The sequence below is a fragment of the Pteropus vampyrus genome, unplaced genomic scaffold (genome assembly GCF_000151845.1).
Source record: "Pteropus vampyrus isolate Shadow unplaced genomic scaffold, Pvam_2.0 Scaffold6, whole genome shotgun sequence".
NCBI lineage: Eukaryota > Metazoa > Chordata > Mammalia > Chiroptera > Pteropodidae > Pteropus > Pteropus vampyrus.
Window position 1 is genome coordinate 13425586 of NW_011888787.1, and position 24365 is coordinate 13449950.

General features: G+C 33.1%; 1 protein-coding gene across 1 annotated transcript in view; it reads right to left on the bottom strand.

Moving 5' to 3' along the window:
* The window catches only part of SLC30A7 (solute carrier family 30 member 7), a 54327-nt gene that overhangs the window by 26760 nt on the left and 3202 nt on the right, over positions 1 to 24365 (bottom strand). The window contains exons 3-8 of the mRNA XM_011368277.2: positions 20893 to 21006; positions 16902 to 16989; positions 16116 to 16242; positions 13016 to 13165; positions 9517 to 9567; positions 6502 to 6637 (exon numbers count right to left, since the gene is read on the bottom strand). Coding sequence (XP_011366579.1) covers positions 6502 to 6637; positions 9517 to 9567; positions 13016 to 13165; positions 16116 to 16242; positions 16902 to 16989; positions 20893 to 21006 — 666 coding nt within the window. The remainder of the gene's footprint in view (positions 1 to 6501; positions 6638 to 9516; positions 9568 to 13015; positions 13166 to 16115; positions 16243 to 16901; positions 16990 to 20892; positions 21007 to 24365) is intronic.

Below are 24365 nucleotides of genomic sequence, written 5' to 3' on the forward strand. Positions count from 1 at the left end.
ACTATGATGAGAGGAAGTAGAGAGAATCATGAATTTCCTATTGAGCCCCCATGCTATTGGCTCCCCACTAGACTGAGGTGTAAACACCTTTTAACTAGTTTCTGGATTTCTCACAGAGTAGTTTGTAACTTTATTGTGTTAAATCTCTGTCTTCAATGAGGAGGAGAGGGAGTCTAGGGCTTCCTATTCTGCCGTCTTGCTGATGTCACTCTCCCTTATTTTTCTTTTAGGACTACATAGAACTCCTTTATTAATGGACATTTCCATTCTTTCCAATCATATATTTTACATTAAAAAAAATCTCTTCTTTCTAATTTTTAAGTCTCAAATACTTTCTCTTGTTTGTTATTGGCTAATGATCACTACTAATACATTATCCCATTTGCTCTGTTCCTCCTAATATTTCTAAGACCATCCTCCAGCTTTCAACTAGGGTTCTTCATTTAAACCATCGAACACACAAAATGATTTGAAGGACAGTTTTGCAGTTCCCCCAAGAATAGTACATAATCAGTACTTTACTAGAAAGGTAGTTGAGAAGTTAATAATTATATACCAATGATGCTTTAGGACATTAGAGCATTCTCTCCCAGAATGCTGTTTGAGATAAGGTGTTAGATTAGTCAGTATTTATAAATGCTCTATGATGGTTTTATGTGTAATACAATTACTAGGCAATAATTTTCCCATTATAGATACATATACAAACACCAAGTTAAAATTGTCTTCCTTTTATCTTAGTCTCCAAAAGTATTGTTCATAAATTAGAACCACAAAGAAAAGTGTTAGATACCGCCCAAAACCATTCTGAAAAAAAAACTCCGTAATTTCTCACATATATGACTATTTGAAGACATGGTAGCTTCTTACATGCCAAAAAAATGCTTACTTTGTGCTTAACATAGTCTATAAATAATTACCTATTTGATCACGGAATCAACAAGATATCTCAAAATAAGTATCTGGTCCAAATACAGTATTCGTGAACAATGATGATCACCTATGATTAAGAACTTCAAGTTTACAATTTTGTTTTATTAGTACATATTCTTTCCATTTTGTACTTATGACCATCATGACATTTCCAAAGCCCGTACCTTAGTTTGCCTCTAAAAGTTGAGCTATTTTTTCTCCAAAATAAGAAATAAATATATTATCTGAAGTTTTACACCTAACAAAAATATAATTTTGTTTAAAAAGGTTTTCTTTGTATTAACAAATGATTGTGGTAAAAATGTACAAAGCACCGTAAGATAGTAAAACTGGTGAGTTGTAGAAAACTGACTTAAGAAAAAAAAATTCAGCAAGGCTTCAGCAATACCACACCAGTAACAGAGTTCATTTCTGCATCCTGTTTATGTATTTTTTCCCATTGGGCATAGGTATACCTCTTATTTATGTAAATCAAAAATCAAGCTACAGATCTAGGTAAAGGGCATCACTCTCAAATCACAGTGTGGCTGAAAGCTACAACTAATTGTTCAGATTTCCACATTCTAAGTTATGAATCTACTTTCCATTCCAATGCAACTACTAATGGGAAAACAGAAGCAAAACCACTCTAAAATCTCTCCTAAGAAATATATTTTTTTAGAAGATAAAAATTATATTCTCATCGTTATACTCAATCTGCTGCTTTTCATTGGGAAACAAAATTTATCACAGTACAACCCGGTTTTACCCCAAAATTTGTATCACCATTTGCTGTGTTAAAAAATTTGCCTGTGTTGAAAGAAAAACAGTCTTTTCACTGTGAAAGTGAAAATGGAACACTGGGCAGGCAGCCTAGAAAGGAGAAACGGGACATCTATTTCCATGGCACGTTCTCAGCTGAGGAACATTTAAGTACAAAGAATATATAAAGAGTCCCATTATTCCTCTCGCTCTTGATGAATTGCAAATATATATAAAAATTAAGGGTAAGGTCAAATTACTTCTTTATACTCGATTTTATTGCGGCTGTAAGAGTTTTCATCCATTTCCTAAGATCAGCTTTAGCTAATCAGGCAAACTCTTAACCAATTTGAAAAACATCTCAGACTGATCTCCTTGCAAATATTTCATTATCATGTGAACGTTTAAGTAAATTAAGTGTGCTTTCTTAACAGAAAAATAGACAACTGGGATGTCTTTATTTTGTACTTCGAAGCTAAAATTTTTTTATTGCCCTCCATTTAAAAAATATTATGCTTTTTTAAGCCAAAGTCAGAAATGTTGATTTATCTTAGTGACATTAGGAAAGAACCATAATTTAAAAATTACAACACCCAGAGAGCCACATAACATTCAGATAGACAGACAGACAGACAGACGCACGCACACACACACACGAGTATATTTTCCCCTTCATCCATGTAAAGAGAAATATATACATTAGATATGGACTCATTACAATAATGAGTCATTCTTATGTGTTGCCCTGTACCTTGTTGTCATTTATTGTCATTGAATTAAGGCCTTGCTACCTTATAAATCATCCCAAAACTTTATTGACTTAAAGTAGTTACTACTATTTTTCATCTAGAACCTGTGAATACTCTAATGCTGACTAAGCTAACGATCAGCACATATAGCAGAAATTCAATAATGGAAAAAAAAGCCTAAAAATGACTAAAGAAATACTGTTAACAGTTGTAATGTGACCTCTAGGTATTGTGATCCTGATTGATTTTTCTTCATTTTTTTATACTTTGCATCATTTTCCAAGTTTTCTATAATCACCATACATTCAGAATCAGAAAAAAGCTAAAGAAGTTTTCTTACTGAGAATATAACTTTGTATACGTAACAGAAACAAAAATACTGTAAAAAAAAGACTCTCAGAATTAAAGAAAAAAGCCAAAAGAACACCTCAAAAATATTGACATGGTGTGTGGAGAAAGATGGCTGCAGTCAGGCTCCCTCAACACCCTCAGCAGCTTCAGGATGGAAGTGACTCAGCACTTCTCCCCTCATGTACCCATGTGCCCGGTATGCATGCGCGGGCTTCCATCGTCTGGCAGTGTGCTACTGTCGTTTAACCTCTGTGTAAAAGGCGCCGCCACCCTGCGAGGCTGGCTGTGCCCCTGCTGGAATAAAGAGCTATGTCGCAGTTGCCTACGGCTCCTCGCATTTTCTTCCAACTGCCTGAGCCTCGTACCACTTACCGCGGAACCTTGCATCTACAATAACACACATATGGTTCTCTCGGCTGGTAGAACTATAGGTAATTTTTTTCCTTATCTTTTCTATAGACTGTCAAGTTTCTTTGTCAACAATGATTTCCATAATTTTTAAAAAAAGGTTGCAATTTTCATTAAATCCTCAGTATCTTTTCGAATTGCCATAGCACTTGCATGATCTACCTGAAACTCCACATACTACTGGGGCTTGCAGTGAGGTAAATGTCCTCCCTGCTTAACACAACTGTTCCCAGATCGTTGTTCTTCTTACTTCCCCTAAAACACAGCTCCTGTTAAGGCCCAGCAGTCAGGTTATTCCACCCCCCACCCGCCCTGAGGACCAGTGTCAACAGTTCTTGATAGCTCCCCGTCAGTCACTTGTAGGGTTTGGCAATGGACTTACTATCTTTCTACCTCTGCCTTTCTCGTTACTCTTAATTTAAATACCTATGTGGACAATCCATCCAACACTTGGCCTCTATAGGATGATCTTATCCTATATTCACTTCTGGGATCATATTTTAGACCTTAAATATCTCAATTTTAAGTATGTAACAGGTGAACAACCCTTCCTACTTCTAGATCTCTTCCCCTAACCCTTCCACTCTAACACTTTTCCCAGAAATCCAATCCACTAACTCTATCATTTTTCTTTTTTTTAGCATCAATCCTTACCTTTAAATCTTAATTTCCCACCACTGTAATCCTGCCTTGCTCCTTTCCTTCTTTGTCAGTACTCACCCGCTAAATCCCAAACCTGTTAAAACCAACTCTCTATTCCATACCTTTACCAAAAGCTGAACAAGACTCGAAAAAAAAACATACAATTGTGCTGGTTGTTTTCACTTTAAATTCATGACCACAAACTTCAAAGTGGGCCCTCAGTGTTGTCAGGCAAGCACGCCGCTCTCTTTACAGCAAAAGGCCTTGAAAAGGAGTTGACTACAGTTGCTGTCGCCATTTCTTCTCCTCCCAGTCCTCTTTTGAAGCTACTTTGATCAGACTTTCATTCTCAACATTTTTCTGAGTGTCTTATCTAAGATATCAATTATCAGTCCCAGCTGCCTTTAGCAGGTTTGATTATTGCTTACCGTTTGAAAATCTTTCACAAGGCTCCTAAAACAATATGTGCTTGCTCTCTCTTGCTATATAATATAAATTCAAACCACTGAGCATCCTGTCTTATCACCACCCTGGTAAGAGGGTCTACCGAAGAAATATTTGTTGAAAATAAATTGTGCAGTTATATTTCAGTAAAAAAAGTTTTCTCTGTGTGTGTATGCATGCATGTATTTATATTTGTGGAATAACTGAATGGGAACAGAAGTAAGAATTCCCTATTTGGGATTAGAGAAATAAGTTTCTGAGATTGAAAAACATGAATTTATTGATGCAAATCCAAAAGGTACCAATATTTTGTCTGGCAGAGTTAAGGACAGACTTTACAACACTGAAAAACCAGTTTGCCCCCATGGAGCTTAAGAGAGACGAGACAGGCTATTTCAACACAGAAAGCAAACGCCGTGAGAGTTGTAGTGTTGGTGCTGTCTGCGCACTTAATGCAGCCTGAGATGTGGAAAATCAGACAATGCTCCCTGAAGCAAGTGCCATTTAAACTGAAATCTAATCTGAAGCACAAATAATTGTGTTCTATGCACTTGTGGAGGACATGGGGAAGGGAGAAAGGCACTCCGTATAAGAGTATTTTACTTTGGAGAGAAGAAATATGAACAAAGCCCAGAATCCAGAGGGTTCACAACACACTTTCAGGCAACTGAAAGTAATTTACAGTAGCTGGAGAGCAGAATATAAATTGACAAAGGGTGAAAGAAATACTGAAGTGAACGGGGAACAAAATGAAGCCCCACTAAGGAGTTCAGACTTTATCTTGAGGGTAAGAAAGAGGCACTGAAGGATTTGAGGCAAGACAGTTGTCACATGTACCATAATCCTCAAGAAAGATCATTTTGGCCACAGTATAGAGAAGAGTTTGGAGGAACAAGGACACCAACCTCTTCCAAGCAGCAAATGACACAAGAATTAGGATAACAACAGTGGAGGGAGACAAAGAAAAGGGATCATTAAGATTCTACTCTAAGAAGTACTAGAAGCAACAAAGAATTATAATACAAAACCAAATAAAACGAACGCTGAACATGCAAATAAAGAGGTACATATGTAACTGGATTTCGTTAACCGATGTCACCATAAAAAAGAAAAAAAGGAAAAAAGAAATTAAAAAAAAAAAGAGAACCCATGTAAGTTACCAAACCTCAGGAATTAAGTTTCATAAAAGGTGTGACATTTAAGCTGAACTTACAAGGAAGTACAAGATTTTCAAAGATGAAGAAAAAGCATTCCAAGCTTTATAAAAAACTTTTACATAGAAGAGTGGCTTCTTGGTACAAATAACTTTTTTTAGTTAAAAAATCTACATATTTAAAATGTAATCCTATTTTAAGCAAAAACTTAAAAATCTGCATTTATGACTAATTTATAAGATTATAATGTCATTGTAATTTAGTAAGTCTATTCTGTTTAACTATAGTTGACTAGAATAATCAGCCCTCTCAAGTCTTGTTATCACTACAAAGAAAATTTTACTAACAGTAAAATCATATGGATAAATAAAACAAAAACAGTCCAATCAAGACATATCTTTATAAATAATTCAAGACTGTGAAATAAAGGCACACGTTCGATTATTCTGATAAAAATTAAAACAATAAACTGACATAAATTTAAGAGATAACAACTATACAATCTAATTCAGCAATAATTTGAGAATTTATGCACGCACACACACATACACTTTTTACATATACACTGGCACTATAGTAGGCAATAGAGAGCTAAAAAGCTAAGAGACAAATCCTTCCTCAAGAATTTATAATCTAGATAGAGAGACAGACATAAGTACACCTCAATAAGCATTTTTACAAGAGTTCCACAATAATAATGTGACTCTATAGATTTTTTACATAGTTCTAGAAGAGATTTTAATATTCTTTCACATTTGGTAGTGCAAGATATAAATGCCAAAGGAAGAAAATTCTAACTATAGTTAGTATATTTTATATTTCCAATGTTCTACTCTACAGATACGGTACTAAATTCAAGAAAATTACTACTGATTTGAATTACAGACCAAAAAGATTAACTGCTAAATACCAAAAGGAAACATCAAACCCTAGGCAAGCATAGAAAATAGCAAGATGAAAAGAGAAATAATCTATGTAGGAATGTGTTAAAGACCAAAGAAAAACCAACTTAATAATTTAGATCTGTAATTTAAATAAGTTATCATTTTCATAATGGAAAGTAACATATCAACACTTACCTTACAACTATGAGCATAGCTATCAGGATTGAACAAATAGGATCTGCTATCATCAGACCAAAATTCTGCATCATGATGGCAGAGGCAATTACACCAATACTCCCCAGTGTATCTGCTAGAATGTGTAAAAATACGCCTAGAAATAAAGCATAATCGGAATCAAAATAACATCTTCTGATCAACTGAAAATACAAATATTTCTTAAAACTATTCTTGATTTTATATGTTAAAAACCAAACACCAGTTTGAAAATCAGTAAGAAAAAGAGTTGCTGCTTAGTAAATAAGTATAGTCTTTGAGAATTGAAATAATCTTTCCTTTTTCAAATCAGCAGGGGTTAAAATATCTGATGCAGACTTTATACTTGCTCTTAATGATCCTTAATGTTTTGGTGTAACATAAATTGAGGAAGAGCAGTAAACTGATTTTTAAATTGTTTCTGCATATTCATCTCTGGTTAAAAGAGCCCCAAAGTTAATTAATAATTTGTTAGAAGAACACTGCATTAGGCCTAAAGAATCTGTCAAGAAAACATTATTTATAACTATGAATATGTGAAGTATGAACACACAGAGCCCTCTGCTGGTTAAAATTACGTTTGAAACGAATTTCCTATGGACCATAACTCTATTCATACTGATGATATACTTACTGCTATTCCTGAAGATTGTGTTACCTCAAGTTACATACGAAGTTCAAACTTGATATAAGAGAAGGTAGGAATTTTAATATTTTAAAGTGAATGTGACTATATTTTGAATTTTTAATAATTAAATATTAAATTGGTAGAATATTGATATTCTAACTGCCCAAGAACCTAGATATAATATTAACATTTAAGAATTGAGACTTGATGGGAAAACCATTAAAAAATGCCAAGAAGAAAGTCTGATATGCATTATTTTTTTAAAAAGTTTAACTAGACAAATTATTCAATGTTTAGATCTTTAACGGGTAAAATTTACTGTGTAGCAAAACAGTCTCTTAAACAAACTTCAACCATACATTGCCAAAAATAGAACATTCTTCAATAGCATCAACTACTCTGTCTGAAAAAGAAATACCTAATATGTCAAGAGTATGTGTCCTCTTCAGAGACACTTATTTTTCTTTATTATTATTCATTGAATATTATAGAAAAAATATTTTTCTTGAGGGTATTTAAATAGTAAAGAATAAGTGTTGAGACCACTTTAAGTTTTAAAAATAAAACTGCAAAACTAGAAAAACATACATATCAAAGTGGATTGAGGGACCCCAAGTTTCAAAACTCTTAAATGATATGTGATTTTAAACCTTTATATTTTTTAATCAATGTTTTGGTAGAATCTAAACACTGAAAGAAAAAAGAAAAGAAAAATTTATTCTTGATTCTCCTTTAATTGGAAAGTTCGTAGCTACATCTTACTTGCTGACCTAAAAACTGGTTTTATTAGCTAGTGTCATTAACGATCTAAGCCCTTCTTATTTTCTAGTAACTGTTTCAAGAAGAAAAATCACCAAAGAAAGAAATCTAAACTAATATGATTAATTTATATAAAAGTTGAAAGCCTTAGATGACTTGGTAGAATATTGATATTTGAAATGCCCAAAAACCTAAAAAGCCAGGGTCATATTAAAAATGCAGCAAATAACTTCAAAATTCAGTTAGCTCAGTTTTTCATGTGTGAGTATGTACATGGAAAAGTTTTAGTACCAGGCAGTTATCTCTGTCCGTCAGCTATCTACTGGGCTACATCAGCCACCATATACTGATACTTAGAAAATATAAACTAATTTTCACAACAGCTTATATAAAAGATAATTAGGAAGACAAATCTAACCTTTCCCTCAAATTTTGATGATTTCTAAAACCAAAATAAACTCTTATTATCAAGGCTAATTTTTGGAATTGGATATAGATACATTACATATGCATGATTACAAGCTTTTTCAGCAAATGCTATTCTAAAACAATTCTATGTATTTCACAAATGGAAAACTAAGAGACTAGAAGACACATTTAAACCTCCTGAAATAAACTCTTCGGTATGGTAGAACATATTCACACTGCAAATATAAAAAGCAAGAGCTTTATCAAGACATAGTGGAGAAAAATAGGTGCAGTAGAGATTGGATCACAAGCTACTGAGAAAGTCAGATTAAAGTCAAAAGTTAATAAGGGCAGGAAGATGGGCAATGGGGAATCGGAAAACTTGGACAATGAAATCTAAATTGAAATTCAGAGCCAAAGAGATTCACAGTTCCAAAAAGGAACTACCATAGTTCATACAAGACTTGTTTTCTCTGGCTTGTAAAATTTTTTAATTTATCATTTGACATATGTAAGCTCCTTCTTAGGTATCAGCAATTGTGGCCTATGGATACAACTGGGGTCTCACTGTACATTACATTTAAAAAAATATAATAGACTATTTTTGAGAGCAGTTTTAGGTTCACAGCAAAATTGAGCAGAAGATACAGCGACTTCGTATATCTCTTCTGCCCCCACACAACGCGAGCCTCCTCCTTTGTCAACCTCCCCCATCAGAGTGTGCATTTGCCAGAACTGATGAAACAATATTACCCTAAGTCCACAGTTTACACTAGGGTCCATGTTTAATGTCTGTTGTACATTCTTTGGGTTGGGGTGTACCACATTTTTAGCACTAAATTCTTCCACAACATAAATACAGATTGTATATTATTCTGGGAAAAATTATTTAACAATCCACAAAGGTAAACATACTTCTATGGTGTTACTATAGTCATCAAGATGGGTATTACTTATATTTAAGCAGTATAGTTTCTGAATATTTTAATCTTATGAAATCTGAGAAAACAGCCAAGTGACAATTAAATTAAAATGTCTGCTAATATACCGAATAGTGCATATTTTTAAAAAATCACTAGGAAGGCTAACATTTTAAACACAAATATTATGTTATGTATTTTTCTCAAACAAAAATTTCAGATAGCTCAAAACTAAGAAACCAGTTTCATAAAACTGAGAAATATACAAATTCCTTGTCATACCTTGTAAAATCTGTCTGCTGGGTCCTGCTGTCTCTTTTAAGGAAGTACCATCTGTGGAGAATTAAGTGAAATTATTTTAAAACATGTCTTCAATTCTTGATTCAATTTTTGCGATTCAGAGTATTTTTCATTCAAATGTATTGTGAAGGAGCCACATCAGACCTACAAATTATTTTTAAATTTTAATATAGTAATTTAATGGAAATAAACATGGGAAATTTCAAAGAGCATCAAAGGTATACAGAGTGTTTAGGAAATTATCATAGTATGCAATCTGGTAAAAAAAAGTCATTAATAACATTGTAAAAGTCTTCTAATATATATAACATACCTTATACAACTTGCTACACTAATTTTACAATTGAAAATTCTCAAAAAAACAAAACTACTAGTTGAAGTTATAAGCAGTCCAAGAAATGAAGCCAGGACAGCATCCAAGAAAACTGGACTATGGAAACGATAGTTTCCCAATAGCTTCTATCTAGATGGATATGGCAAGCTTTTCACACAGAAGAGATACAAAATACTTTTTCATTTTGCCTTTATGATGAACAAATAAAAAAATACTTCAATCTGTATCCTTAAATACTTTGAAGATTAGTAATTAGCTTTAACATCAAAGCAGAAGATATAGGTAAACAATGTAAGAGATCAACAATATTCATTAAAAGGGATCATCAAAAGGACTGATAAGCTTTCTGATCAGAGAGCTAACAAAGAGCCTGCCCGCAGCATGGTTCCTGGTCCACAGCACCAAAAAGCTGACATTACTACAGCCTTGATGGAGCATTGTAACAATACCAAAAGAAGTACAAAAGCATAAGGCTGCACAATAATTTCTGTCTGGACATGGCACTGCTGTGTAGAAAGAAAAATATAACTACCTTGAAAATCCTGCTGTTAGTCAAAAGCATACTGTTCTAAAAACCCAGCTCCTGATCAAGACAAAAGATTTCTGTCTATAGGTAGCAGGTCCAGAAAGAAACAGTCATTTCAATATGATCATTTTGAAAGGTATATTCCGCTGTACTGATATAATAGCTATATAAGACGTTACTCCTATCTACGCAAAATCTGAAAGCCCTTCCAAATATAAAACTTGTTCTCTGTGGCAGACGCTAGCTAGTTGTTTACCAAACCCATTTCTTCTTCCTCTTTGGTAAACAACTAAACTACATTTCCCTTGAGTTAAAAGTGGTGTGTGTGACTGAATTGTAAACAAAGAAATACAAGGTGTTAACTACTTCCAGGCTTATAATATCTCACGTGATCTTCTATATACTCTATCTCCAGCTGGATACAGAGAATTCAGTGGTGGATTCCAAGGGTTAAGAATCCCATTGATGGAAAAGAGCCTGGGTCCCTGAATTGCCATAAGGAACAGAGCCCCACCTTCTACCCTATCAACCAACAGCAAGATATAGACTTTTACTGCTTATAACACTGAGATAAGAACAATTAACACAAACTGCTGGCTTTACTCATAGTGTAGTATTCCAATAAATATGAAACACAGTATTTCCCAATGAGACTCTGCCTCTTAGGGGCAAAATGGAATTGGGCCCTATTACTGAAGACTGACTAATATAATACTAAGGCAAAATAATAGTTAAGAACAGATTTTAGAGTCAGATTCCCTGTGTTTGAAGCCTAGCATTTCTATTTATTAGTTGCTATAATCTCTTCGAGCCCTGATGTCATACTAATTCTTCTTTCCCACTTACCATTCTCCCTCTTGACCAATAAAAGGCCACCTTTCACCTATCTAGAATCTTACTACAGTGCTTTCCCAAGGGTACTAGAAAACTCTAGGGCAACGAATAAGGAGTCAATTACAAATGTTTGTGGTAATGTTAACAAAAATAATGACTCTAATTACTGGTTAGCAAATCCTTTCATAAACATCATATTTTCTAATTCTTTGCTTTAATAAAATGTAGGGATTAGCTAATAAAGCTGACAATAGATCATTAAAAACAATTTTTGATGATAAATTATTATGTAATTTTTGGAATACAATTCTGAAGGTATTCAAAAAATTGATTGAAATGCTGTAACAGAACTTGTGTTTTAACATTTAACATTAATATGTACATTATAATGATGAAAAATAGGAATAGAATGTTTTATGCTAAATGTTATTTACCCATAAACTAAGAGCTCCGATCATTTCATTAAGATATGTATTTCAAATAAAACATTGCTTTTTTGATTATACATGTATTAAAATTTGAAAACAGAATTATTTTGATTCACTTTGTCCTAGTAAAAATTATAAAAACTCCATCCAAAAGAAACATTTAAATGCTAAATCTTACATTCCTAGGAAATAAAAAATTTTAATTTATATGCATATTTTATTGCCAAGAAGTATAACAGATGATCAGTTAAAAACATAACACAAATATATTCCATTATTATAAAATTCTTTTAAGGACATAAAATGGTAACAAAAATTCAAGGAGAAACAAAATGCTATAAAATTTATAACTGTTTACATATATATTTTTGAATAGGTGATAGTGGGTCTCAAATCACTAAGGTATTTAAAGTTCACTGACTATATACAAAAGAGTAATAAAGAAGTTTCATTCTAAAATATTATCTATAGTGTATCAGAAATTATATTCTTTGCAATATTTATACATAACTTTTTTTAGAAATCATCTTAAAAATGTGAGGAATATACAGTTTTTCGAAATTATTTTGGGATGCATGTGAGCAAAAACTTAGAAAAGCACGATTTTAAAGCATACCACTGTAACAGTTACAAAAGTATAGCAAATCATAGAGACTGAAAAATTAGGGGATTATACTGAATCTCCAAGGCCCCTTTTATATTTTCGAATCTAAAGCTTTAGCATTCTTTGTGGCAAGTAGACACAATATTTAAGCATATACTTTATATAAAGATTAACTAAACTGTATCACATAAGGCAGCTCCATTAATCTATACTCTAAAATTTCATGAATAAACTATTTAAAACATAATTTCAAAATAAAATATTAATTAAGTTGATAAACACCTTATAACTTAGTACCCAATAGTACATAAGTTAGCATATAAAAATTCCTAAAGGCATACTGAAGTAAATATCAGGTGATATCTATCAAAATTACAATGAAAATGTGAAAAATTGAAAATAACTATCGTATTTTTATAAACCTATGTATAACACAAAAGGCCTCATAATACTTTTAAAAAATCATGATTTTCATTTGCTAAAATGCAATTGTTCCTCATTCATTGATAGTCATTTAAAATAGTGGCTTTTTATTATAATACACACACTAAAAAAAAAGCTATATCTACTGCCTTATACCAAGTTAATTTCAATATACACTAAAAATGAACTAGCCCAGGAACCATTTAGTCTAATTCATTAGAAAGGAAGTTGACTGCAATACTTTTAACAGATTCTTTCAACTAGGAAAAGGAATCTGCACAATTTGTTTGTTTGGAAGGCTGTCCACTGGAAAGGCTATAGGCTACACTCACCATGGGAATGGAAGTGACCGTGTCCGTGTCCATGAGCATGATCATGACTATGCGCAGCACCATGTTTCAATTCGTGACTATGGCAATGATCTCCATGGCCATGGGCCTGATCCAGAGCACCATTAAAGAGGGAATGGCTGTGTCCATGGCCTAAAAACAGTGTTAGAACAAAAGGTATATAATAATACATTACATAATGATTATAATACTGACATTAGTGAAAAGAATTAGCTCTAAAACCATATTCAATTCAATAAATATTTACTTGAAAAAACTGTTGTAGATTCATTAAAACAATACTGAAGTCCTACTATGTAGTACAGGAAAAAAATAAAGCAGAAACAAGCAGGTCTTACAATTTATATGGAAACACAAGAAGAGAACCAGAATAGCCAAAACAACCTTTAAAAAGAAGAATATAGTTGGAAAATTCACATATTCTGATTTCAAAACTTACCTCAAAGTTACGTTAATCAAGACAGCATGCTGCTGGCGTGAGGACAAATTTACAGATCAATGAAAAAGAACTTAAGAGTCCAGAACTGAACCCTCACATTTATAGTCAACTGATTGTTGACAAAGGTGCCAAGATAATTCAATGGGGAAAAATGATCTTTTTAACAAATGGTGCTGAGACAACTGGATACTTACATACAAGAAAATGATACTGGACCCATACCTCACACCATACAAAAACTGGCTCAAAATGGATCACAGACCTAAATATAGACTTAAATAAATACATTTTAACCCCAAAATTTAAGGATGGTTCTTCATGAGAAAAATCTATCAGTGTAATTACTAATTTTAAATCAACTAAAAAGGAAAAAATGATTACTTCAACATATGCAGGAATATCCTTTAGTTGATAAAACAGTTTTATCAGAAACAGACCATAAACATCAGACTCAATGGTAAAACTTTAGTGGCATTCTTCATGAAAGCAATGGTTCTCAACCTTGCCGGCACATAAAAGTTGACTGGAGAGCTTTGAAACAAACTGGGTCTCTTCCTCCAGAGATTCTGATGTAAATGTCCTGGGATTAAACCTGGGCATTAGTGTTTTCTTAAAACAGACTGACACAAGGATACAAGCTATAAGTATTTCTAATCAACACTGTGCTAGAGGTCCTGGCTATGCAATAAGACAAGCAGGAATAATGGTTTTCATTCTTAAAAGTAATAAAAACTTTCAACTACCTAAAAATGAACCAAATGAAAAATATAAACATATTTATTAAAATGCCTAAGATAACTTAATAAAAGACATGAAATTTAATATGAATATGAAATTTAATGTAAGCTATGTCAGTTTTCCATAATCAAACAAAAAGACAATACATTCCCAGTCAAAATCCCAACAAGATGTTTTCATAAAAGTTGATAAACTGATGAAAAACAAATAAGCAAGTTAGGTGCAAAAAACTTTGGGAAAAAAAACAGACAAGACTTAACCAAGTAGATATTAAATCATAAAGTTCATAACAACTGTTTCATTGTGATAGTGGGACAGCCAAAGAGAAACAGACTAGACCTGATATATAAGGCAATTCAATATAGGGTAAAAGTATCCTTTTACATCAATGAGTAAAGGGCAGATTAATAAATGGTGCTCAGAAAACTGCTTATTCACACTGAGGAAAAAAAAAGTTAAGTTCTAACTCACCCCATCACAAAAACAAATTACATACAGATGAAGGACCAAAATGGATAGGAAAAAACCATCAAACCAAAATTTTCACAGTATTAAATTATAAGAGAATAGGTTTATGTCCCAGGGATAAGAAACTCCTCTAAGCAAAAACATTCTAGAAAAAAAAATATAAGGCAGAAAAACTAGACTATATGCAAATTAAAAAACACTATATAAAAGTTTAGGTGCAGGCACACCGGTGGTGATGAGGGAGGTGGGGAACAGAAAAAAAAAAGTTTAAAGATAAGCCAAAGACTGGAAAAGATATTTGCAACATATAAAACAGGGGATTAGTATACAAAATATATAAAAAATGCTTATAAATCGATTAACAAAAAGACAGTAGGGAAAAAAAGAAAAGAAAAAAGCAGACACTTTTTTGAGGAAAAACATTTAAATGGCCTAAAAACATACAGAAAGATTTTCAATCTCACTACCAGTCAAAGAAATACCAAATAAAGTGAGATACCATTTTTATCAAAATATAAGCAAAATGGTTTTAAACACATAATATTAAGTTTTGTAGCGAGGGGGAAATTAGTACTTGCATTTATTGCTGGGGTAAATGTGAATGACAGTCATTCTGGAGGACAATTTGCTAATGTCTACTAAAATTAAAACTGTATATCCTGTGTCCCAGCAATTCGACTTATATTCCAGCACAGTGCAATTCACTGTGATGACAGAAATGCTCTACACTTGCTGTCCTATATGGTAGCCTACATGTGGCTACCGAGCACTTGAAATGTCATTAGTGTAACTGAAAAACTGAATTTTTAATTTTATTAAATTTAATTAATTATAATTAAAGAGCACCTTCGACTAACGACTACCACATAGATCAGCACAGCTCTGGAAAACAACCTGCATGTGTCACAAGGACATGCTTCACGTGAAATCATGAAAAACCTGAAGCAACCTGAAGTGTATCTACCACAGAAGACTGACAAAACAGACCGTGGCACCCCACACCGTGGGGTTTTATGTGTTTGTTAACGAGAAAAGGTAGACCGACATACGCCAAAGGGAAGGATCTCAGAGACAGACTGTACAATAAATTTCATACCCACATCCACTATAATTTTTTTAGTAACTAGATTTGTTTTGTGGTTTTTAATGTATATTTATATATAAATGGCATCATAGTAAACAGATGATAACCTACAGAGATCTAGAAGGATCCACACCAAATTGATAACACATATAACTCTGAGAAGGCACTGAGAAGGAGAGGCATGGAGAAGTGGAAGGGATGGATCAGGGAGAAACTAATAAGAGTCTATTAACATATTACTTTTGTTATTAAAAATCAATATACAGTTTAACTTTAAACATTATCAATTTTCAAAGTGAATAACTATGACAGACACCAGAAAATGAAGAAACAAAAGTTTCTAACCATCATACCAGAGCCATGAGAATGTCCATGACCTCCATGCTTGAAAACAAATATTCCTATTAGGTTTACCACAAACCCAAGAATCGAAACAAGAAGCAGTCTCTCATGGTGTACATCTGGAGGGGCTAGTGCTCTCTAGAAAACACATAATACAAACTGCATTGATATAACTTCTCATTGATCTACTGGTAAAAACAAAGAACAATTTAAAAAATTTTTAGTTATTTTCAGAATTAAAATCACACCAAAAAAAATTTGCTATAAACTAGAATATAAATATAAAACCAGTACTTAGATACCATAGAAATGGTAACAATTACTATTTTTAAATAAATGCAAATATGTAAAACCATGGATTTTTGGTTTAAAATCTATTCTTCTTTGATGTCTTAATATATTGCCGTTCCTTTTAAGTTTATTAACTTTTAAATTTTCTTTATTTGTTTTAATATACCAAATACTAAAGATTTACTGGTAAAACTCTCGGATTCTATTCTAAGAGCTCTTCCCAACAGACTTCGCTTCCCATATTCTGCCTTTACTTTGAATAGTGTCAACACTTCATTCATACCTTGTAATGCACAATTATTTGTTTTCAATTTCAAGTAGTTACACGTATAATTTTTCGACTATTTTGTAAGCTCCTCCTGTACATACATATTTGATCTAATCCAAGACTGTCCTCAGTAAATACTCAATAGTGTGAAAAACAGCTCTATTATATGTATCTTCAGTGAATAAACATTTTCATTACAGAAATTCAATTTACTGACTCTAGTCATTATCTACTATACCTCAACTCCTTCTGAGAAAATAAAAAAAGCAGTGAAGATCAAAAATAGGCCATTGACAAAGCCAGCCAGAACTTCCGCTCTAACATACCTAAAGAAGAACAAAGTAAACAACTGAATTATTAAGTTATTTCTTAGAAACCCAATGATAAATTTACATATATTCAGAGATTCAAAATCATATTATCTGGTTATAAGTAGCCAGCAAAGTCCCAGTATTTATAGAATAGTGCTTTATTGTACATATATTATAAAAATAAAGAAATGAATTTAATTATGAATTATGTTTAATAACAGAATGCCATAAAATATATGAATTTCTACTTGCCAATCAAAAGACCTTCTTAGAGTAAGTAGGTTTAGAAAGACCTTTCACAGAAATGTAAACCTCAAGTTGCCACCGGAGAAGGAGCAACAGGACCAGACAAATGTGCAAAGGATCCAAAGATAAAAAGTAGAAGAGCTTAAAAAGGGGGTTTTGTAACTTATTAATTCCTTCTTTGCTAAGAACTCCTTATGCTTTCTGCTTTGTATCTTTCAACTTTCAAATCTTCGTAAAGTGGAGCTTTGATCTGAAGGAAAATAAAATTATTTCTGTAGTATCTCAGAGTCAACTTGAGATTTATATTTCCATCGCTTTTTCTAAGATTAATAAATTTAGCAAAAACTTTTCAATTATCTATTTTTAGAATCAATTCTACCTTCATGTATTCTAATTAAACTATTTTAAAAATACCTGTCCTTTTCTCCATGGACTTCTGAAGCTTTCTGCTTCCTACCTGTGTGAGGCATTGGGGAAAGATTTTATTTTTCCATAAGGTATTTTTGGCTTATTTAAAGTCATTAGAAACAACTTTAACCTGGAAGTTTTACATGTCCAAACATTACTCAAAGGGTGCTGACAGCAGTTAATCACTCTGGTCCTTAAACAATGTAACAGGAGTATCAAAAATACTGCTTTTTCTAGTGTCTTATGTTAATTTCTAGATAATATAATTTTTACTATAAAGAGAACAAGCTCTAAAATGTACTCTATCTGGTTATGTTGGAGCTTGCCCTATCAGGTACATTCATTTCTACACTCAGAAATAATACATATTTCTACCTCCTAATACATATAAATGAATTAAATTATCTCATTACTTGTCAAAGCATATACTTTTTTCTTGAGAAAATAAATCCAAAGAATTCACGGCCTGCTTTCCATAACCCACACTTAGGAATTTATCTAATATATCATCAGAGTTACTGACCCTCAAATAAAAAAGTACTTTCTTTTAACTCATCCTTCTAGACCCAAAGCTAATGCTTGATTGAAAGCCTTTTGTCCTTGAATTCCACTAGATTTCAAGATCAGAGGCAGGAATGTTTTTCAGGCACCTTTTGGTCCCTAATGTGTGAGTAGGTGCTCCACAAATTCTGATAAATTATTGGACTAAAGTGATTTAATTAGGTTTAATATCTTTGCTAAAGTTGATAGCAGGATTAAAATGAAAAACCTGTGAAAACTAGTCATACTTGCCTTCATAAATGACTTTTTACTCGAATAGAGTGAGTCTTAGAATTAAAACATAATGTATGAAAGTGCTATTGCCTAATTAAGAGCAACAGTATCTAAATTCTTCAGTCAGGACAAAAAAAGATACAAGTCTATTGTAAATATGTATATAAGCATGTACATATGCATCTACCTACCTGTCCGATATATATTACTTTTACGTTGGCTTTGCTATTTCAAAAATACGGTGTGACAAAAGACAACTTTTACATAAAGAAATACTAAAACGTCTTTGCTGTTTCTCAGATACCTCCTTTTGTTTCTTCTACTGCAGTCAGTCTCCTATAGTGATCACACTGAATTGAGGATTTTGAGATTAATCTGCAGGCTTAGCCTACTCAGTGTCATTTTGATGTGCTGGCACCGTATTTCACTCCTGTTTCTACTTACTCCTATAACAATTTCAAATGTTACATCAGCTTTTATTCCCTAATGTTTTTCTTCTCAAAAAATTCTTTTAAAAAGGCAAATAAGGAGAAGACAGGATAAGAAATAAAAAGTGGCAAGAATATTACTCTCTTTAATCAACCAGTTAAAACTGAATAGTAAAATCTGCTCTGGTATTGGAGGTATTCAAAGATACTCCTTGAAGTATCTTTGAAGGGTGATCAAAGATACTCCTTGAAGGGTGATCACTTCGTCAGTTATATAAATGTCTAATCACTATGTTGTTCACTTGAAACTAATATAATATTGTATGTTAACTATAATTTAAAAATATATATATTAAAATGTTTAAATATATATATGTGTATAGAAGACTATATGTTCTAAATAGAAAATAGATACCCTAAGAATCAAGAAACTAGGGGGAATTTTTATAGTCACCTACTGTTTATCCAGAAAGATTATTAAATAAGATATTCTAATTAGATTTTTGATATACAATACAAATGAATGATTAATTTATAATACAAAATTATAATTTCACATACAATCTTTCTTTAATGATCCAAAGTGCCATGGAAAATATTCTTTTCTGAGCATTCAATCTGTTTTGATTTATAGATATACAGGATCTTTTGCTTTATATTATAAAAATAGTATAATTAATGTTTTTTGTCTCTTTTTTTATAATTTTACAACCCTATCAATTTGGTTATACCCGAAATCAGCAAATGTTGTCACAGATTTTCAAATATCTCTCTTATAGCACTTATCACAATGTTGTTATGGTATTTTAATACAACTGTTTCCCCATCAGACCGCAAGTTCCCCCAAGGCAAGTACCATATATTAATCAGTGAAGGAAGGAAAGACAGACTGGGAAAGTAAGAGAAAAAAGAATTACAGCTGAAGATGTTAAGGGAGAGGGAGAATAAGGAAGAGCCTGAGAGATACAGTGGTAAAGCGGAGAGACAGAGAGCAGGAGAAAAGAAGTAATAAGAGAAAAGCTGTGAGGAAGGGAGAGAGGAATGGGAGAGAAAAAGAGAAAGGAAGAAGGGAGGAGGAGAGAGAGAACACAGGCCCAAGTAACTAGAGAGAGAAAGAACAAGAGAGCAGGGAAGGGAGTTTCAGAGAGATGAGAGAGAGAAAATGAGTATGAGGAAGGGAATAGGAGTGAGAGGTTGAGAAAAAGAGGAAAGACAGTGAAGACGGGAGAGAACAGGGGAAAGCACTCACAAGGAAGAGGGGAGGGGAGCGGGAAACACAGAGGGAAAGATAATGACTAAGTGGTGAGAGAAAGAGGATATTAGTTCTGACCCCTGCTTACACATAAAAATAGTTACATGGCAACTATTGAACTTAACAGTCTATGAACTTAAAAAAGAAAACACTCAGGCAGAGTAAATCAAATGTCAGAAACTCCATCGCTTTCCTCAAGCTCAGAAGTAAGGCCAGGTGTTTCAACATAGTCCCTTCAGCACAAAAACACTCTCCAAATATTTGATTAACTGCCGCAAGTCAGCAGGAGTATGAGAAGTGTTTTACATGAAAGCAAAGCTGAAGAGGATACGTAATATAAAACTATATTAGGACATAATGATTTTAAATAAATAGCAAAATATCCCTCCAAAAAAGAAAAAAAGAAAGAAACATGCCTATTCACATATATTAAAACTTTTTCTTTTTCTTCTTTAAAAAAAATAGTTAAAAGTTGAGATAGTCTCCTATCTAGTAACAATCTCATCTAAAAATTTTTGGTAAAATCAAGATGCCCTCTAAACAGAAGAACTTAGATGCAAAAAAAAAAAAGTAAATATTATGAATTCCAATTATATAGCGTTCAAAAACAGGTAAAACTGATCCCTGAAGTTAGGAAAGTAGTTACCCTTAGGGAGGTGAGCAGGAAGGAACTAGAAGAAGACATGAGGGGGTTTCAAGGGTTCAAGTTCCACTAGTGTGTTCACTTTATGAAAATTCATTGAGTTTGAGATTTGTGTATCTTTCTGCATTTCTTATATTTCAATAAAAGTGTTTTCTTTAAAGTCTTACCCATAAGAGAAAGCATCATTATCTCTCCATTTTGAAATAACAGATGCTGCCAGTCCAGCCAAAATGGCAGTGCTATCGAAAAACATGTGAAAAGAGTCGGAAATCAAGCCTAAGCTGCAAAAGAACAAACACATTGGCATGTGAGAATAACCAAAGAGTAGGCATCTTTCTCTAAACATCAAAGATTCAGCCTCTGCTCATGAGGAACTAATATTCTAAAAAGACAACAACAAAATATGATATATAGGAAGACACTAAGGATAATTTTTAAACGTTTAAAAGGGAAACCCACACACCCCTTGCCCAAGTAAAAGCCCAGCTACCACTGACAGGGGGAGAAGCAAAGCCATCTGTTGCTGGGGGTAAGGCTGAAGCCAGCTTGGACCCAGGATCATACAATGATGCAAGGCTAGGGAGAGGGGTGAGAAGGTGTAGGAACATTACTAATATCCACTTTGGTACTCAGGTATGACGGGCCTACATAGTAGTGAGGCTGCAACAGGAAAACTAAATGCTCCCTTTCCCCCAAGAAAAGCCTGACTAAGATATAAGGCGAGAGTAATCTATTGCTGAGAGCCAAGCAGGACCACCAAGAAAGATTCTCTGTGGCACAGGTATGCGGGTTTGCTGAAAGATGACAGTGGAGCAAGTATCCTCCAGGACTCAAGTCCCACACTAAGCACAAGGTGGTAGGAGCCACTGTGAAAATTTGAAATCTGTGACCTGTTGAAATTAACTAGCAATAACGAAACACAAAACCCAGCTCAACTATTGACCAGATAGGTTCAAACCCACACACTAATGGCCTGACAAAAATAGGTGTGCATATTTCTGGGCATAAATACCATTAACATCGGTCTCCATTATTCTTTTAAATTTAATATCCAGCACTTAACAAGATATTTATAAGACACATAACAGGATAAAGAAAAAAATTAAAAAGTAAGACCCATTATCAAGAGCTAAAGCAATCAACAAAAGCAGAACCGGAAAAGGCCCAGAGTTTGGACTATTATAAGAACTTTAAAATAAATATGATTAATATGATAAAGAATGTGGTATAAGCTAGAGAAAATTCATGACTTCTCACAGAGATAGAAACTATAAAAGAATCAAATGGAAACAAAACCTTTTTTAAAAAAGTTATAATATTGAAGATAAAGAATAATATATATGGACTTCTGAGAAGATAGGACAGAAAGAATTAGTTAGGTCAAAAGAAATTATCCAAAGTAAAACACAAAGAAGAAAAGGAGTAAAAAACAAACAACAATGAAAAACTAGAACAGTGTAGGTAGATTAATTCATACATTAATTATCCTTCATTCTTTCATTCAGCAAATATGTAGTAAGCATATTATGTACTATGTAATAAGATGCCTGAATAAGACAGAAGACCTCTACTTTAATAAAGCTTACATTTTAGTGGAAAGGTAAAAGGCAATGGACATTTAATGGGGGAAAAATACACAAAGAGCTTAGCTATTCTTCCACTTGATGACACATTCTTACCATAAAAAATATGTCAGTTTAATTAAGTTCTCCCTTTAAAATGAAGGCTCTGAACAAGAATCAGAACTATTTAACATTTGTTGCTATCAGATCAATTGTTTCTAAGAATCTTTATTTGTAAAGCGAGTATGTTTTATCAATTTTTAATTGATAAATTCTTGACGTCATGTTCATAACATCTTGAAACTTAATTTTTACAGAATAAAAATAAACACAGAAATAACTATAAGTTTGTTGAAAAATTTACTCAAGAAATTAAAAATCTAATTGAACCTTCAGGAACAGAGATAATCCAGTCATATAAAGAAACTGTTGATCACCCACATAAGAGATGTATGCCTAGAGCACCTGGCTCAGGTGACCAGGGAGACCATATCACTGAGCCCCATAGGACATCTACTACATAAGGCCAGTCTGCTAAGATCAGGAGACTTAGCAGCTCTACCTGCTAATACATAGAAACAAACACAGGGAGGCAGGCAAAATGGAGAATGTCCAAAATGAAAAAAACAGAACAAAGCTCCAGAAAAAGAAATAAACAAAACAGAGAAAAGCGATCTATCAGATGCAGAGTTCATAAAACTGGTTATAAGGATGCTCAATGATCTCAGTGAGAACTTTAACAAAGAAATAGAGACAGAAATATCAAGATAAAAACATAAAAAAGAACCAGTCAGAAATGAAGAATCTAACAACTGAAATGAAGACTATATTAGAGGAAATAACAGTAAATTAGGTGAAGCAGAGAATTGAATCAGCAATTTGGAAGATAAGGTAGCAGAAAACACAGAACAGCAACGAGAAAAAAGAATTTTAAAAAATGAGGATTGTTTAAGGGGCCTCTGGGACAACATCAAGAGTACCAACATTTGCATCACAGGAGTACCATAAGGAGAAGGGAAAGAGCAAGGAATTAAAAACCTATTTGAAGAAATAATGATTGAAAACTTCTGTAATCTGGCAAAGAAAATAAAGATTCAAGCCCATGAAACACAGAGAGTCCCAAACAAAATGACCTCAAAGAGGCCCACACCAAGACACATCATAATTAAAATGCCAAAGGTTAAGGACAAAGAGAGAATATTAAAAGCATCAAGAGAGAAGCAGTTAGTTACCTAAAAGTGAGCTCCTTTAAGACTGTCAGTTGATTACTCAACAGAAATTCTGCAGGCCAGAAGGGACTGGCATGAAAATTTCAAAGATGAAAAGCAAGGACCTAAACCAAGATTACTCTACACAGCAAAGCTATCGTTTAGAATTGAAGAACAAATAAAGAGCTTCCCAGACAAGAAAAAGCTAAAGGAGTTCATCACCAGCAAACCAGTGTTACAAGAAATGTTAAAGTGACTTCTTTAAGAAGAGACATAGTGACTGAATGGATAAGAAAACAAGACCCCTACGTATACTGCCTACAAAACTCACTTCAGATCAAAAGATACATGTAGACTGAAAGTAAAGAGATAGAAAAAAATATTTCATGAAAATAGAAACAGAAAAACAGCTGGGGTAGCAATACTTTTACCAAACAACATACACTTTGAAACAAAGGCTATAACAAGAGATAAAGAAGAACTCACTCATCCCACTTCTGAGTATTTATCAAAAAAAAAAACAAAATACCACTTCAAAGGAACATGTACATCCATCTGTTCACTGCAGCATTATTTACAATAGCCGAGATATGGAGGCAACCTGGGTGTTTAGCAGTGAATGAATGGATAAAGAAGAGGTGGTGCATATATATAACAGAACATTACAAAACCATAAAAAAAGAATGAAATCTTGCTACCTGCAACAATCTGGATGGACCTAGAGGGTACTGTGCTGAGTGGAGTAAGTCAGACAGAGAAAGACAAATGCCATATAATTTCACTTACATGTGGAATCTAGAGAACAGGATAAATGAACACACAACAGAAACAAGCTCATAGATACAGAGAACATTTTGATAGTTTCCGGAT